The 15,653-nt window shown below is 40.7% G+C and overlaps 1 protein-coding gene across 3 annotated transcripts in view; it reads right to left on the bottom strand.

Annotated features, from left to right (window-relative positions):
* The window catches only part of PRORP (protein only RNase P catalytic subunit), a 33,781-nt gene extending 18,179 nt beyond the window's left edge, over positions 1 to 15,602 (bottom strand). For all 3 annotated transcript variants that reach the window (XR_014946673.1, XM_015864987.3, XM_085549121.1), the window contains exons 1-5: positions 15,492 to 15,602; positions 13,742 to 15,156; positions 12,275 to 12,322; positions 11,688 to 11,820; positions 1,725 to 1,832 (exon numbers count right to left, since the gene is read on the bottom strand). Coding sequence is in view for 2 of the 3 variants with exons in the window: in XM_015864987.3 (XP_015720473.2) it covers positions 1,725 to 1,832; positions 11,688 to 11,820; positions 12,275 to 12,322; positions 13,742 to 14,742 (1,290 nt within the window). In the remaining variant the exon portion in view is untranslated. The remainder of the gene's footprint in view (positions 1 to 1,724; positions 1,833 to 11,687; positions 11,821 to 12,274; positions 12,323 to 13,741; positions 15,157 to 15,491) is intronic.
* Positions 15,603 to 15,653: the final 51 nt, after the last annotated feature.

Below are 15,653 nucleotides of genomic sequence, written 5' to 3'. Positions count from 1 at the left end.
AGGACAGCAGTCACACATGGGGAATTACTCCACAAAGATGGAGGCAAAGCTTAGAGGCAAAAGAAAGAGTTGCACTGTCCTACATTGCTGATACTTTTCCCCCTTTTCTTCTGTTTAGCAGTCACTGTTATGTTATGCAACACAGAACAGCATACATACTCTCCTAAGCTGTAGGTATCTAGGACTCGTGAGGAATTCAACCTGTACCAATACAAAAGAATCTAAATGGAAAGCTGATGTCTCCATACTCCCCTCCTGGAGCTGCCTGGCATGGCAGATCCCAAGGTCCTTTCAACAAACACAGCAGAAGCCAGGAAGGAAAACGTAGCTTACACTGCTCAACATGCCAATATCTCATAGAAAGATTTCTGACCAGAAATCAACTGTAACTATCCCACAAGACCAGGCTGACTCTTCTCTCCACTGCCTCCAATCACAGACTGGGGGGGTTGGAAGGGAACTCTTATAGAATCCAAAAACCACTGCAAAATCACAATAGATCACACAGGAAGGAGTCCAGATCAGTACTGAATATCTTCAGAGAGTTTACTGAATATTGAGGACTTCATTCAGGGCTCCCAGACTGGGATAGGCATGAACCAGTGCAGAACATCAACAAGCCAACAGTTCATTTCTCTCCCTCCCTTGACAGCATAAATCTGTCTTTATAGGTCTAAAAATACTGTGCCACTGCACATTGCCTGGGAATCTTCTCAGACAATCAACTCTTCTCCATGATCCCATACAAACAACTTGTAAACTTCCTTTTCTATTTTCATACTAAGGAAAGTACCCTTTTTATGAGCCAGAATCTCATGAAATTTCATCACAGCTCTCAGACATCTTTCAGCAGGTTTATTTAGTTCCCGAGCTCAGATGCTTTTATCTCTATATATGAGAGGATATCCTGCCTCTTCTGAATAGCTTTAAAGTAGTTCTAAGAACTAAACTGTTTTTCTTGTAATTACTAGAAGTAAATTAAATTATCAAACTCTTTATGTTTAGAAAGGAACTAAAATTTGGCTTTGGAAGACATATCCCAAGTTGGAAGGAAATCATAAGGAACACTGAGTCCAACTCCTCACTCCCAAAAATCAGAACGTACATCTGACAGCATTGTCCAGACACTTCTTCAACTCTGACAGCTCAGTGCCATGACAACTGCTCTGGGCAGCCCATTCTATACCCATTACCCTCTGGTGAAGGACCTTTGCCTAGCCCCCAGTCTGACCCTCCCCCACTGCAGCTCCATGCCGTTCCCTCAGGCCCTGTTGCTGTCACCAGATAGCAAGTGAAATTAAATTTAAACTTGTACAGGATACAGTTTGAAATAAGAGTTATTACAATATAAATACTTGCAAGCATAACTGTATTAGACTAAGTTTTCTATATAGTACGGTAATTCTGCTCCCTATTATGAAAACAGATACAATATATGTCCTAGTAAAGTTACTGTCAGTAGCTTATCACCAAGCATGACACACTAAGGGAAATTCAGGTATGATTTTATTTGACTGATTGAATCAAATATGTAAGAAGCACCATCTTTCATCTGCTAGTTTTAATCTGCAAAGTCTAGATAAATCTTCGAATTTTACTGTAATATGTGCTACAAAAAAGTTTGACCAATTTCTCAAGAGGGTAAGTAATAATGAGGCACTAATTGTTCTGCCATCAGAATAAGCATACAAAAAATCCGTAATAAATATTTAACCAGCACTTACATTTTCACACTGCACCTTTCTGGGCATTATATGGGAAATATTGAGTCCATCAATAACGATATCAAACGGAAGTCGATTTTCCACAAATGTTTGAAAGGCTTCAAATTCCTGAAATAAATTAACAAAAGGATATGGGAAATAATAGGTTTCATTTTATAGAAATAGTTTCATTCAATTTTTATTATAAAAACAATCCAAGAAGCCTCCACCAAATCTCTCAGTTTTCTTACTTGCATATTTGCAAATATAACAACACACACAGAAAAAGTACTTTCAGAAAACAAAAATGTTACATTAGATAGTTTTGATATTCCTTTAAATTACATTACTACATTCTTCCTCCAGGAAAGAAGTGAAATAATGTATTTGCTCAGAAAATATACTGCTGTCAGGCAGCAATGTATGACCACCAACTTCAAATTTAGTTGGAATGTTTATGACAAATTATAATAGAAAAAGGATCACTTGTATTAAGAGCACAAACAGACCAAGTGAGATAAGAAAGCCTCATTCAAACATTAAAATTTCAGGTATATATTCTAAGTGAACAGACCTGTATCAGTCAAAAGCACGCTGGTAAAAAACACAGACAGCACAGCTCAGCCTGGTACCACCAGAATGAACTGCCTTTCATGGGATCATTTTACTTATCTACCGCTTAAATAAATATAATTTAGAGAGTATAAGAAATAAGGCAAGAAAGCTATATCTACAAACTGTTGACGCCTGTGAAATATTTTTCCCCTCCCAATCTCAAGATATTTTATATAGATGAATAAATATTCCCAGTGCCATCTGAGAGACAGGGACATCAAGACTCAGATCGGACATCATTAGCAATGGCAGTGGGGGGAGGGGGAATAGGAAGAGAAACAACTGAGGTTAAAAAAAAAAGATTCCCAGCTTCCAGGCTCTTGGTTTTCATTGGAACTCCTTGTGGTTCAAAATCAGTCAAGTCATTGCTGCAGTACTGGACAGCTGTCTGAGATGAGGAGAAGAGGAAAAAGAAGGAAGCAGAGAGGACAAAGGCAAAATAGGAAAGCCTGGTGAAAAAGATAAGCATGAATGGAAAAGACCAAGAGGAAGCAGATGAAAATACATGGGAAACACTCGAACAGGGCATTATTCTTCCAGTGCCAACAAATGCCATCGTTACTGGAAGCAATTACCTACAGTCAAGTAGATGTTTTTAGAAAACATGATCTATGTGTAATCTTGTCTTTAAGGGCTCCATTCCTTATAAAACAAACACTTAGTGAAGACTCTTCACAGGGGTATTTTATTTCAAGTGAGAATAGTTACAGAGCAGTTCCTTAAGCAGTTCCTTAAGTGGGTTACCCCAGTAGGCAGAGTGTTTTGTCACGAAAGCATGGCAGCACAGGCACTGGAAAAGCCACAGAGGAGCTGGGTGCTCTCTCTGCACCCTGTGCTTTGCTGTCCCTCCTCTTCCAGAGGGGCAGATGGAGCAAGAGTTGCCAGGGCAGGCTCAGTGTCTTTCAGAAGCCAACTTCTTGGTTAGGACCATGATCTTTTGTTATGGTCCCCTCCAACCTAAGCCACAACAAGAGTCTACAAAAGAAAGTTTGAGTTGTCAGGCTTCCCATCCCTTTCAGTCATAGGGAAGGGAAAAGAGCAAACCCTGGGAACAAACAGAAGGCTATACCATCCAGGGTTATTCAAGCACATAAACACTGACCTACACTGTAAGAAATATAGTATAAAAATTGAAATATGCTGATCTTCCAAAGATCAAGAATTGCCTGGGCTTTATCCAGCTGTTACTTACAGCTACAGTAATCAAGAGATGATTCACCCACAATTCTCTCTAGACATTCCCCTCACTAACCATCTGGAAAAAGAAATTGAAGATCTTCCTTATGAAATGTAATTAAGCAGAGCACAGCTGCAGCTAAGCTACAACCTATCAAGACAAGCCAGACACAAAATTCACCAATGCAGTACTATAATGACATGAGAGCCAATTTAGACAAAAGGAATTGTGCTACTCAAACAAGCTTCCCCTTCCACACTGAGAACCTGATCTACGAGCAGCAACGTGTTTGCTAGACAGGCAGGTAATGAACACAGGAAAACCAAAAGGAACATTTAGATGAAGACGTCTTGCTGAACACAATAGGCTGCACTCCTGAAGAACCCTATGAGACACCAACAAGTAGCAGATCTCTCCTTACATACAAGGACATTCAAATAAACACAGTAGAAACTACACCAATTTCTAACTTGGTTCATCTCAAGAAGCTGCTGAGGAAAAGTTTATCTTAATGCAAGGGAGCTACAGAAAAGTACTGCAATAAGCTGTACAGCAATTCCATCTTATTTGCTGCCAGATGTTTTGTAGCAGCCTATGTACCCAGTGAGCATGACTCACTGCAGCAGGACTGTGGGGAGCCTGCAGAAGGGAGGTTCCAGTCATAACCTCTTATATATTACGTTCAAAAGAAAAGTGAACTGGAAACAGAAAACACCCAATTTCATTCACTGCCTGGCTGGGAAAACAGGGAAATGCCAACTACACAATTGATACAAGTGGTTCACTGCCATTTCTATTAAGATAACTTATGTTTGCAAATGGATATGGCACTGACTACATCAGTTCTTAACTAATTCAGTCATAAAAATCCAATGTGGAAATTATCCTTACATGAAGAAGGCATTTAAAATATTTGTTTGATTATCCACTAGCATGTGGGTGGCTGAAATCCATTCATACCTCAGCAACAGTACAAAGTGATCTCACATTTTTTGGTACTCCACACCGTCTGGATGTCCCATGCTCTCTTTCATCATTTTTTCCTTTTTTAATCAGTATGTGCTGATGCTAACACAGAAATAGGCATTTCCATCTTTTTCCTTTCCTCAGCCATTCATTACTAACTACTAATCCTCTACCAATGCAAACAAGTTTGCTGGAGCAACAAAAAATATGGGAGCAGATTAAGAAGTTACCTGACATGAGCTGAGCCAATAGAACAGACTTTAGCCTGAGCCAGTTCCCCTGTTCAGGTCAGTCTGTACTGGCACAGCAGCAGACATCACAGCAGCAGATTAGGGGTGAGGCCAGGAGCAGGTGAGGCTACTGCGATCACCAGGTAGCACTGACTGTGCTAACTTACAGCACTGTGAAACTACAGAATTTGATGAGATTTTTTGGTGATCTCTCTGAGGTATCGGGTGAAAGACCACAGGATCATAGCATTTTTTCTGCTCAAGTCTGAATAGAAAATATCTGGGCAACCAAAAATAAAAATCAGCCTTTCAAATTCATCACCAAGTCAAAATGCCCGCTGATCTGAACACTAGAAAACAAGTGAATGTAGCATGCAAAGGAGCTACATGGAAACATGAGCAAACACATAGAGGAATTTTAATATAAGAAAGGCCATTCTGTTCATGCACATGCATGGAATTTGAAGGGAAAAAAACAACCACAAACAAACAGCAAAAAGCCCTACAAAAAGATATCAAAACCACTGAAGGAACAAATGTTTGTCACTTCTACACAATAAAACCTGTGCTCACTCATAAGGAATGGTGGAAACAGTATAAGATGTGTATAAGAACAGAAGTACAGTTACTGATGCATCATTTTCCAGAAGCATTCACAATTCTAAGGTTTGAACAAAAGAAAAATCAGTCCTTTCTCTCTCCACACTGAATATCAATATACGCAAGTGCAAGGAAAGAGCAAAGCATATTGAACTTAAGATCATGCAACCCTATTCTAACCATCAAGAAGGACATTTTTCAATGCTGTGAGAACAGTTTTTAGAGAACTGAAAACATTCACTTTTTGTCAGTTTCATAAAACACAAAGCAGTGCAGGCTGCTCTGTTTTTGGCAGCGTTTCCTGGTATCAGAAGGAAAACACAGGAATGTGCATTAGTGCACGAGACACAGAATCCAGCTGTAAAGCCAAAATCCAGACAGTTTTTTAAGGTGCTCTGTGTTGCAACTACTGGACTACCCTTAAGTCTGCTGTTGTTATGCCTGAAGGCTTTAAATATTTCCCCTTCTAGTTTCAAAGCTTGGAAATCCCCTTCGCACCACTGCAAGCAGGAAGGCTTTTCTCAGTATTGTGTACGGTATCACTATGTACTCTGCATTAAGCACGATTTGTTTGTCCTCTATTATTACGCTTGCAAAGTTAACAAATAAAGCAAGAGGCTCAAAGTGCTGTGGCTGTAACCTCCAGAGACAATGTCACAAACAAGAAGGAACCCAGAAGCAAAGAGCAGGCAGGCGGGCAGCCAGACTGAGGTGAGCTGCATGCTGCCAGCTCATGCTCCTGCGTCAGCAGCAGGCAGCGCTGCTGCAGGACTTGCTGCCGCCTGATGTGAGTCAGTCCCACCGCCACAAGTGCCCAGGAAGAGCACTTCCCAAGCACACTGACCATGGAGATAGAACAAGCAGTTCATGCTGCTTGTCCTCAGTGGAAAAATACCCTCAGCTTTGCAATGCTGCCATCATATATGAACTTGAACACCTAATAATACTGAAACAGGCATTATACAAAGACAGTGGGACACTATAAAAGCTATGCATCACAAACTGTACCAAAAAGAGAGCATGACATACTAGTACGTGAGGCAGGCGAACATTCCCGTACAGTCAATCCATAATCTCCATGTGGAAAGATGTCACATGAGGACATCATGTGGATGGACAGACAGCCAAATATACCCCTGTGCTGCTGCCTGCTATGCTGGCGCAAATGTTTGTAGTGAATCTAAGCAAGCAGTTCATTTAGCTGAATAAAGATGAAAAGTCATCCAAGGCAAAACACAACCTCATTTTGCAATCTAGCCATGTCCCCTGTTCACCACGGGGACACGCTCACCTTTTTTCTCCCTTGGCACACTTGAAGGGGACAGAAGTGAGCAGCTGGGAGGGTGGTGGGGCCATCTACACTAGTTTGAAAAGCACGCTGCCACCAACTGCACTTGTTGAGTAATATTTGCAATCTCAATAGAAACAGCAGCCACTCCAGGGACTGAATGGCACCAAACGTTCTGCCCTTATATCTCTGGAAACAGTCCAGAGAATTATAAAACCTATGCACCCAGCATCTGTACACTGTAATAAGATGAAACTGACAATTAAAAACTGTGCAAAACCTCTGGAATACAATGATCTGCCAGAGTCAGATGTGCATATCTTTTGCAAAGGAGTATTTAAAAAAAAATTCTTTCCATGTGTCCATACAAAAGGTAAAAGAAAATGAGAAAACACTAGTTAGATTAAAAAAGAAACCCCAAAGCTGACACACAACTTCATAAAAGGCTACTAGAACTCAGAGTTAGCTATAGCATCTTAAAAATGCAGGAGGGAAAAAACAAAGGGTTGTGCTATAAAATTAGCACCACCTTTCAAATTTCTGTACTAATATCCATACATATATAAAGGATCATAATGTGTAAGGAAAATATCCGGTCAAACTGTTGCTGTTCTAAGAGAAAATTAATTCAATCTTAAGGAATAAAGCACTGGATAGACAACTTGAAATTGTTATAATCTGTTATGCCATCCTAATTTTCATAAATTAGGATAATTTATGGATATAGGATAAATGCCATTTTCTGCAGTATCAGAAAACTCTGGCTTTGACCACAGCTGGAAAGCAGCTCCTCCATTTTGCAGTAGCTTTGGTGATGGATCAAACAATGAAATGGTAAAGGATGACTTGATAAAGCCCAAGTTAAAGGGGTAACCTTGTAAACTGTGTAAAACAAATGTGTTCACAATAATATTATTTAAAAGTACTATAAAAAAAAATTAGCAACATTCAAACACAGAAAACACTTCAAAACTGCATCAAGCCAGCATTTCTCAAGAACCTCCTTAGTAGAATGGATGAATGACAAGTACCGGACTGTGTACTCAGGGAGTTCCTGATAAAATAATGTCCTTAAAAATGAGCTACTCAGCTCAGTCAAACTAGTTTAACTCTTTGGTGAACAATCAGTTAACAGTAAAGTAGACAGTGACCTAAGCAAAATCTATAACCATTCCTTGTTAAATGAATCAAGAAAAGGAAGCGTGGACCACCCAGAAGATCTGACCCAACCTCAAGAAAATTCTCTAACAATGAGGTAACCAAGAGAAAGAAATACATGACAAAAATGTTTTCATCTCTATCTATTCCTTAGTACTAAGGAAGCAGCTTAGTCTTTTTCTTTTTTTTTTTTCCTACCAAAATAATCTCTGTGCTTCTGTTTGCTTCCATTATAAATCAGGAGCCCCTGCAGTAAGGTAAGATACAAGAAAAGCCTTAAAAAACTGCAGCTGCCTTTGTTTCTCAACACCCATTTTCCCACTCTATCTTTCCTCTTCTCCTCCTTTTTTCTTCCCTTCCAGAAGTTCCCTCTTCTCTAGCCCTAGAAGATAATATCAAAGGAGGAGTGTAACATCCACACTGAATTAAATGCAGGTAGGAAGGCAGACAGTAAGCAGGATAAGCCTGCAGCTTGGTCTGCAGTGTTCTCAGACTCCATCCAGGAAGCCCAGTACTGGAATTATCTTAACATTCACCATAATTTTACCCATCTTTATTCTATACTTACTGGTCCTTACAAGATTCAGGACTGGACCAAGCACTGAAGCTAGTGTTCTTCCTAGCCATCAAACTAGCCTCTGTCCTAGCCTAAACAGTGCAACCAAAAGAAACCTGCAACTAAACCAGAGCCCCACTCAATCCAGCTCTCCTTCATCCCTGTGGATCTTACAAGACTTAGCAGCAAAAAACCTGCCTTATAAGGCAACACAGGATACTGCTGCACCCCACTCTGACTGACTCCAGCAGCCCATACTTAGCAAAGAAGTGAAAAAAACATATTCAGCTCTATCTACGGATGCATTCACAGTAGGCCTAGCTGAATTAACCACTCTTCTTTCTCTCTGAAAGGATCAGACATAGAAGTCATGGCATTCAGGTGCAAGATAACCATAATCATCCAGGCACCTCAGGGCAGATATGAGTAGCCAACCTCAGAAGCAGCTAACTTCATTAGGCTCACATGGGCCCACTTTTCTAGCTTGTCCAGGTCCCTCTCCCCACAGCATGTTGACCAGACTACACAGCTTGCTGTTGCTGACAAACCTGCTGAGAGCACGCTCAGTCCCCCTGGGCTCAAAGGGCTTCAAGGTAAATCTTGGAGTTGAGAAAAGCACACACCAAAGGAGAAACAATGCATTATACAAAACCCATCAACTTAAATGTTAAGACAGAGGGATCTACTTTCAAAGCTTTACAGGATCAGCTGCAAGAATTACAGGGATATGAATGGGTCACTTTCTCTTCCTCCTCCAGACTATTACATTCTAAAAGAACACGTAAAACCCCTTTACGCACTTAGTTCAGACCTAGTATGGGGACTATACATGCCCACAAATACATCTATTCCTGCCTTCCTCACAGCACAAGCACTTCCTTCCCCATGCACATCAGCCCTTATCAGGAGTATGAAATAACTACAAATGGGATGAAATTATTAGAGTATTTGAGAAACTTCTGAGCATGAAAGTCATCCAGCAAGAGATTACACTGTCTCTCAGTACACTGATTATACCATTTTTGTCTCAATAGCACAGCTCCCAATTAAATGTGGCCAGAGTAAACATGAGTCCAGCTGAAAGTATCATATTAGTACAAAGATGACAGCCTTATTAAAATTGTTTTCTTCCTATATCAGCTTGTAAGGCTGCAACTTGCTATATCACATCACCATTTAACATCCTAACAGCTTTTGGTAGTTGCGCATAAAGATCTGAATTTGTACTATCTATGCAGTAGGTATTTTCTCATTACAGATAATGTTCAATAGTTCAGGCAGGCAGTCTTGAAAATATTTGTAAATACTGTTCACTTCCATTCTTACTTATCACACTAAATCGTTTCATTTTCTTTGCTAGAAGTGTCTAATCACACAGTCTTTGTATTGTTTTCTAAATACAGCATAACAGAGTACTTTCAGAGAGAGGATCCTCAGTAAACCAAACCTTTGCTCCTCATTAAACACTCTGACTGCATTTATGCCTGAGAGGAATAAGAGCAACAATACTGTTGCAACAGTGAAACAAAAGACTAGGCAGTGAAGAAAAAATAAAATTCCAAATGCATTCCATACTGCAGTTCAAAGTGTTCTTGGAATAAAACTTTTCAGAGCTCAAAACTACTTAAACTATTTCTCCATTTAACCATTTTGTTACAAGAAATACCAAAGCACTGAAGAATATTAGTTAAAAGAAAATAGGGAATAGAAATCTAAAATGTTTTCTATTAATGGTTGCTACAAAAAGGCATGACTGACTGGAAAATGGAAAACACCCTCACATACACTTGCCTACATTGTAATTTCAGCCTTTTTACCTAGTTTCCCCTCTGGAAAACCCTGGCTGCAGGAGAAGTCACACAGTCTGGCATACCTAAAATGGGCAGGATATTTTCATTACCACGTCTGCTTTCACAGTGCAAAGGCAACTAAAAAGTCCCAAAGTTATTTCTGGAAACCTCCAACACATCACAACACCACTTTGCCTCTGCCACACATCCATGCTAAGCATGCAGGGAGGAAGCAGAATCAGCTGTACTGCCACCAGTAAACACACCACTTTTATCCCCCTTCAGCCTGTCTGCTGGTACAGAACTGGACTGTGGTCAACTCTGAACTGCCAAAGAGGTGGCTCTGGAGCGGTAAATAAGAAAAATCCAGCTGTCACACAAGTCAGCAAAACCTGTGGGCATCAAATCTTAAAATCATAGAATGACCTGGGTTAAAAAGGACTACAACGACCATCTAGTTTCAACACCCCTGCTATGTGAAGGAGTGCCAACCACTAGACCAGGCTGCCCAGAACCACATCCAGCCTGGCCTTGAATGCCTCCAGGGATGGGGCATCCACAACCTCCTTCTTTGTTTAATTAGATTGCCTTCATATGATCAATCAGGTCCTGACAGTGGTAACATGAACACCCCATTACCAGAACTGCCTTCCTAAATCCTCCTTACTCCAACCAGTACTGTTAACAATCTAGCTCTGAACACTTTACACATTTGAAATTTTCAAGACGGTAATCACTGTATAGAACACAAACGAAGCTTTACAGATTAGACAGAAAAAATGCTTAAGGAATTAAAGTTTTGTTGTAGCTTTCTTTAATAAACCTACCTCAAACATAATTTTCACCTTTTCATAATGGCTTTTAGAGAACAGGTAAAGTTAGTTCTACAGCATGCAATAAAACACATCCCTTCACTTATATTATGGAACATCAGTAATCACCAAATACTTGCTAGTGAATTACTGCTACATTTTTAAGGATAATTTCAGTCTCCTCTAAAATTCACAGCTAGATCAGCCAGAAGTCCTGAACTAAGATGAGTATCTGCACATAAATTAGAGGCCTGAACTGGCTTCAGGTACTATGAGCACCCTGACAGTTTCAAGTTCATTTAACTGCTGCACATGTATAAGGAAGAAAGCAGAAAGCCTTAAGAACTAAACCTGGCGAGTCTTTCCGTATTATCAGAATCTATATGGATCAGAGTTGCCACCTACAGCCAAGTCACATCACTGCTTATAAGCTAATGCAAAACCATCCCACAGTGTGGTTTGGGCTCCATCTAGTGGAGATCAGCTTCATTCAGTACCACTAAGGCAGAATCTCTGCACAAGAGTAACGAACGGAACTGCAACGTACAACAGAGTATGGAAATTACGCCCTCTCAAATGTTTAAAACATCCTTTGAAAAAGCTTGCTACTCTTGATGTATGTTGTAATTATAAAGATGAAAGTACATATTTAAAAATAAAATATGTCAGTAAAAATCTAAAGGCTTATTAATGTTTAAAGCAAAGGGGAAAAAAACCCATCTGTGCTGTTTTTAAAGTACACCAACATCAACCGTATATTACTCTCTCAGCCTGACAGCATGCAAGACCTACCTGTGGACTTGTCTTTCTGAAAGTGTCAGTCCCATGTATCACATCTCTTATTATTTTTTCCCTCAGATTATTGTACTCCTCTTCGGTGAGCTCACTATCTTCCAGCTGATGGTTGCAAACTGGGCACTGTCCACTGTAAATATTGAAACATGAAGATAAAAAATAAGATGCAAGGAGACAAAAAATAAATAAGATTTACCTTAAATTTTACTATCTTAATGGGCTTCTGGCTATAAGAACATTTCTTCCCCACAAATCCAACACAATAAAATAATGAGGAAGTTGGTTGTAGTCTTTCTGGCATGCATCTGAAATTCTGAAGTCACTGTGGCCACTTCTAGATTTTTTTGCATGATCTTTCAGAACTATGCCTGGAGAAAGAATAAGAATCTTTTTAAAGACCCAGCCTTTTTAAAGTTGTTCCATGCCCCATGGCCATAGTCTCTGCCCTTGCCCCAAGCACCATTTATCCTTACTTTTTTCTTTCCTAGTTGCTTCAACCGCTGCCTCTCCAAACTAAACCTGTATGTCAACGCAACACACAAATCCATACAACAGCTCACTTTTAAGTAAAACACTGCATTTACCTGTCTTTGATACTGGTCAGGTGTCCTATCCATTTCTCTCCTGGTATACTGAAACATACACAGGAAACGATAAATTACAGCATTACATTCTCATTTAGCTATACTAACATTACAGATAACCAAAAAATACATATATATTTTGTCACTATTTATAAATAGGCCCATCGCCTACCCTGAAAAAAAAAATAGCCACACACAGAAATTCATACGTAATTCACCCCTTGAAGTACTAAATAACAAATCAGTGTTTAACAAAATGCAGAGAACCAACACAAACTCCTTCAGTTCACTTTGTCCCCAAACATAAAGAAATACACAAATAACAAGATTGTACTGACAAGTTTCAAGGTGCTGCCACACATTCATAAAGCACACAGAAATCAGATGGAAAAGCAGGAAATCAAGAATTCTATGCAAGTGTAATCCAGAGATTTAGAAAAATACTCTTGAGTGTAATGTTGGTCATACCAAAATGCTACATTGAGACTTCCTGATGCCACATCATCATCGTCACCTTTGCTATTAACACTGGAGCCACCACAAGTGCTGCAAATGTTCCTTGTTGCCCACAAGATCCAAAACAGAATAGGCTACATGTACAACAGCATGAAATTGCACATACCTCCCCCTTTGCCGCTGTGTTTATTATCTTTGGTTGCACAACTGTGTGCTGTGGGCTTTGGGATAGCCCTTCCACTTCCTGCCTCCTTTCTCATTCTGTATGATGATACACAGAGCGTATGGGAAATTGGTAATCACAGCCTGAACCTCTGCTTAATCAGCTGAGGCAAGTGTTGGTTCAGCTGTGGGAGCACAGGTGGGAGTAATTTAGCTGTGCTCCCGAAAGGGGTAGAGCTTGACTCCACCTCCTCTAGACCTCATTTAAGGGCTGACCACCACTAAGGCAGCATCTCTCAGAGATTGCTCCTTAGTGGAGGTTGTTTCAGCAGTTCCCAGTAGACTGGAGGCTTCCACACAGGTGAGTTTTTCCTGTAAATAACCTTTTGGGTATTTATCACCATCTTTTCATTATTGTCACTGTACACAGAGGATCTTCAGTTATTTGTTTTTTAACAAAGACAATAGGAAATGAAAAATACTGCGTTCATCAGGCACTCAGATCTCTACTGGATCTGGCTTTACTCACTAGTGAAGTCAGTGCTGATCTGCTCTTTGGAAAAATCATTATTGAAAATAGTACTTTTTCTGTTACACTCATTTCTGTGATAATAGTAACTTTTTTCCTCTGTTAATAAAAGCCCAGTCCCAATCTGCATTATTTTTGTGCTGTTAATAGAGCTCAAAGTTAACAGATCCTACTTTTGTTCAGGAACTCCACATAAACTGCCTATTTACTTTTAGCCAGCAGCATAAATGCTATTTCAGTTATGTGATTAGATTTAATGTATGGCATAATTAGAGTTGTATTCTCATGAACATGGAGCTTGCTATTGAAACATTATTTACCTTTCAAACCACAGCTTAATACTCCGCATAAATGTTTTGTGAGGGTATATTTGGTTCTCTCTCAAATATAAGAGGACACCAAACATCTCTTTTTGCAATACAGGATCTCTCACACCCCTGCTATAGTCAAAAAGAGCCTGCAGGACATCCAAGGTTGGCACTAAATCCTTAGCCAACATTTCATGGTAAAGTTCACAAGCAAGGGCCATTTCTTGGTGCCGGCCAGCTGCTTTGATGCAGGATTCATAGTTTGATCGGGAGGGAACTGTAACCTTTTTAACTTCTTCCAAAAGAGTCAACGCCATTCTCCACTGCTCTGAATTACCCAATCCTCTGATAAGGAGGTTGTAAGCCCCACTTTCTAAAATCTTAAATCTGATTTTCATTATGTCATACACATCACAAATTTCTGAAGTTTTCCCTTGTTGGACACACAGTGCCAGATATTTGACCAATAGATTATACCCAATGTCACCATTACTCTTTGCCACGTGAGTCAGCAAGGACTTAGCCACATCAATGGGGCTGTTGTATCTGACCATACTGTTAAACATCACTTCTTCAAATGTTTCAGGGGACTGAAAACTTTCCCTCAGTCTATTCCATTCCTCAGCACACAAAGGCCTCGTGGGAGGCTGTACGGTGGCAAACTTATGCCTTGATACAGTGTGATTCATTAACTGTTTCTTCAGAGTTCCCCCAGAGGAAGAAAAGCGGACATTCCCTTCATGTATCTCTTGAGTGTCCTCATCCCATCCTTTTTCTTCCTCATAATCACCTTCAGACCTTTTCTTAGATGGACAGGCATCAGTCCCTTGGGGATCCACTGGTAGAGCAGTGCTGGAAGATGTCATAAAGCTGAAAGAACTAATCTTGTCCCTTTTAGAGATGCCAAAAGGGACAGCAAACAGTTGATTGCATCTTGAAACAGGCCAGAATACACGGCTCTTCCATAGCAAAGCCTGTAAACCATGCTGACTGGGTTGAGAAAAAAGTGCCATCACCAGAATGAATTGTCCCAATATTAGCTCACTGTACCGAGGAAAGTTCTGAAGTGGAAAATACAGTTTGCATAGGACAGTTTACTATAGAAGCCTTAAAGCTGTCAAGCCACATATGCTTTGCTTTCAGAATGCTTGTTCTGTGAGTCCTTTATAGCTCTGACAAAAACAAAATATGGTGAAATCTTTAAGATGACCCAGCAACTCTCAGAGCTGTGAGGACTTTCACCCAGATGAGGCTGTTTTTCCTTCTAGAGATGTTCTGCAGGTTTGCAGCTTATTGTTCCTCTGTCAGACGTTGTGAAGGTGAACAATGCACGTGCTGCAAACAGTCAGGGACTGGTGATGCTGCCAGGCAGAAGGCACAGGTTGTTTTTCTTTCTTGCCTTCATCCAAATGGAGCCAGAAGGTTTCCTAGAAACAAAAATCACCACAACATCATGCTTTGAGCACACGAGGAACACCACGTTTGAGTTCCCACGCTGATAAAGTTCGATACAACTTTCGGTCAGGAAGCTAAACTCCAGCTGCTGGGCCCACACACAGCACAGCACACAGGATTCCCCTCAGGCCTCCAACCAGAGACCAACACCTTTCTTGTGATCCGAGCCACAGCGCCCACAGAACCCCGGCACTACAGCTCCCACACCTGCCAGTTGGGAAGCACAGTCTTTCCCTCTCTCCCACATTTATTCCATCAGAGCCTGGCGAGGCTCGGTCCCTGCTTTCGCTCTATGGGTCGCACCCACCTCAGTCTCTGTGCGGCGGCTACGGGCGCCCGGTGCCGCACGATGCCGCCCACACGGAGCGTAGGACGGAGCCGACCGCGTTCTCACCCGGATGTGCTACCAGTCGCGCTCGACGCGCTTACAACCAATGGCATCTTTCGGGTTAGCACGGGACCCGGAGCG

This window comes from Coturnix japonica, chromosome 5 (genome assembly GCF_054131305.1).
Source record: "Coturnix japonica strain WE chromosome 5, WE-NBRP24, whole genome shotgun sequence".
Taxonomy (NCBI): domain Eukaryota; kingdom Metazoa; phylum Chordata; class Aves; order Galliformes; family Phasianidae; genus Coturnix; species Coturnix japonica.
The sequence above is the reverse complement of the archived record's forward strand: the minus strand, read 5'-3'. Positions and strand labels throughout refer to the sequence as shown.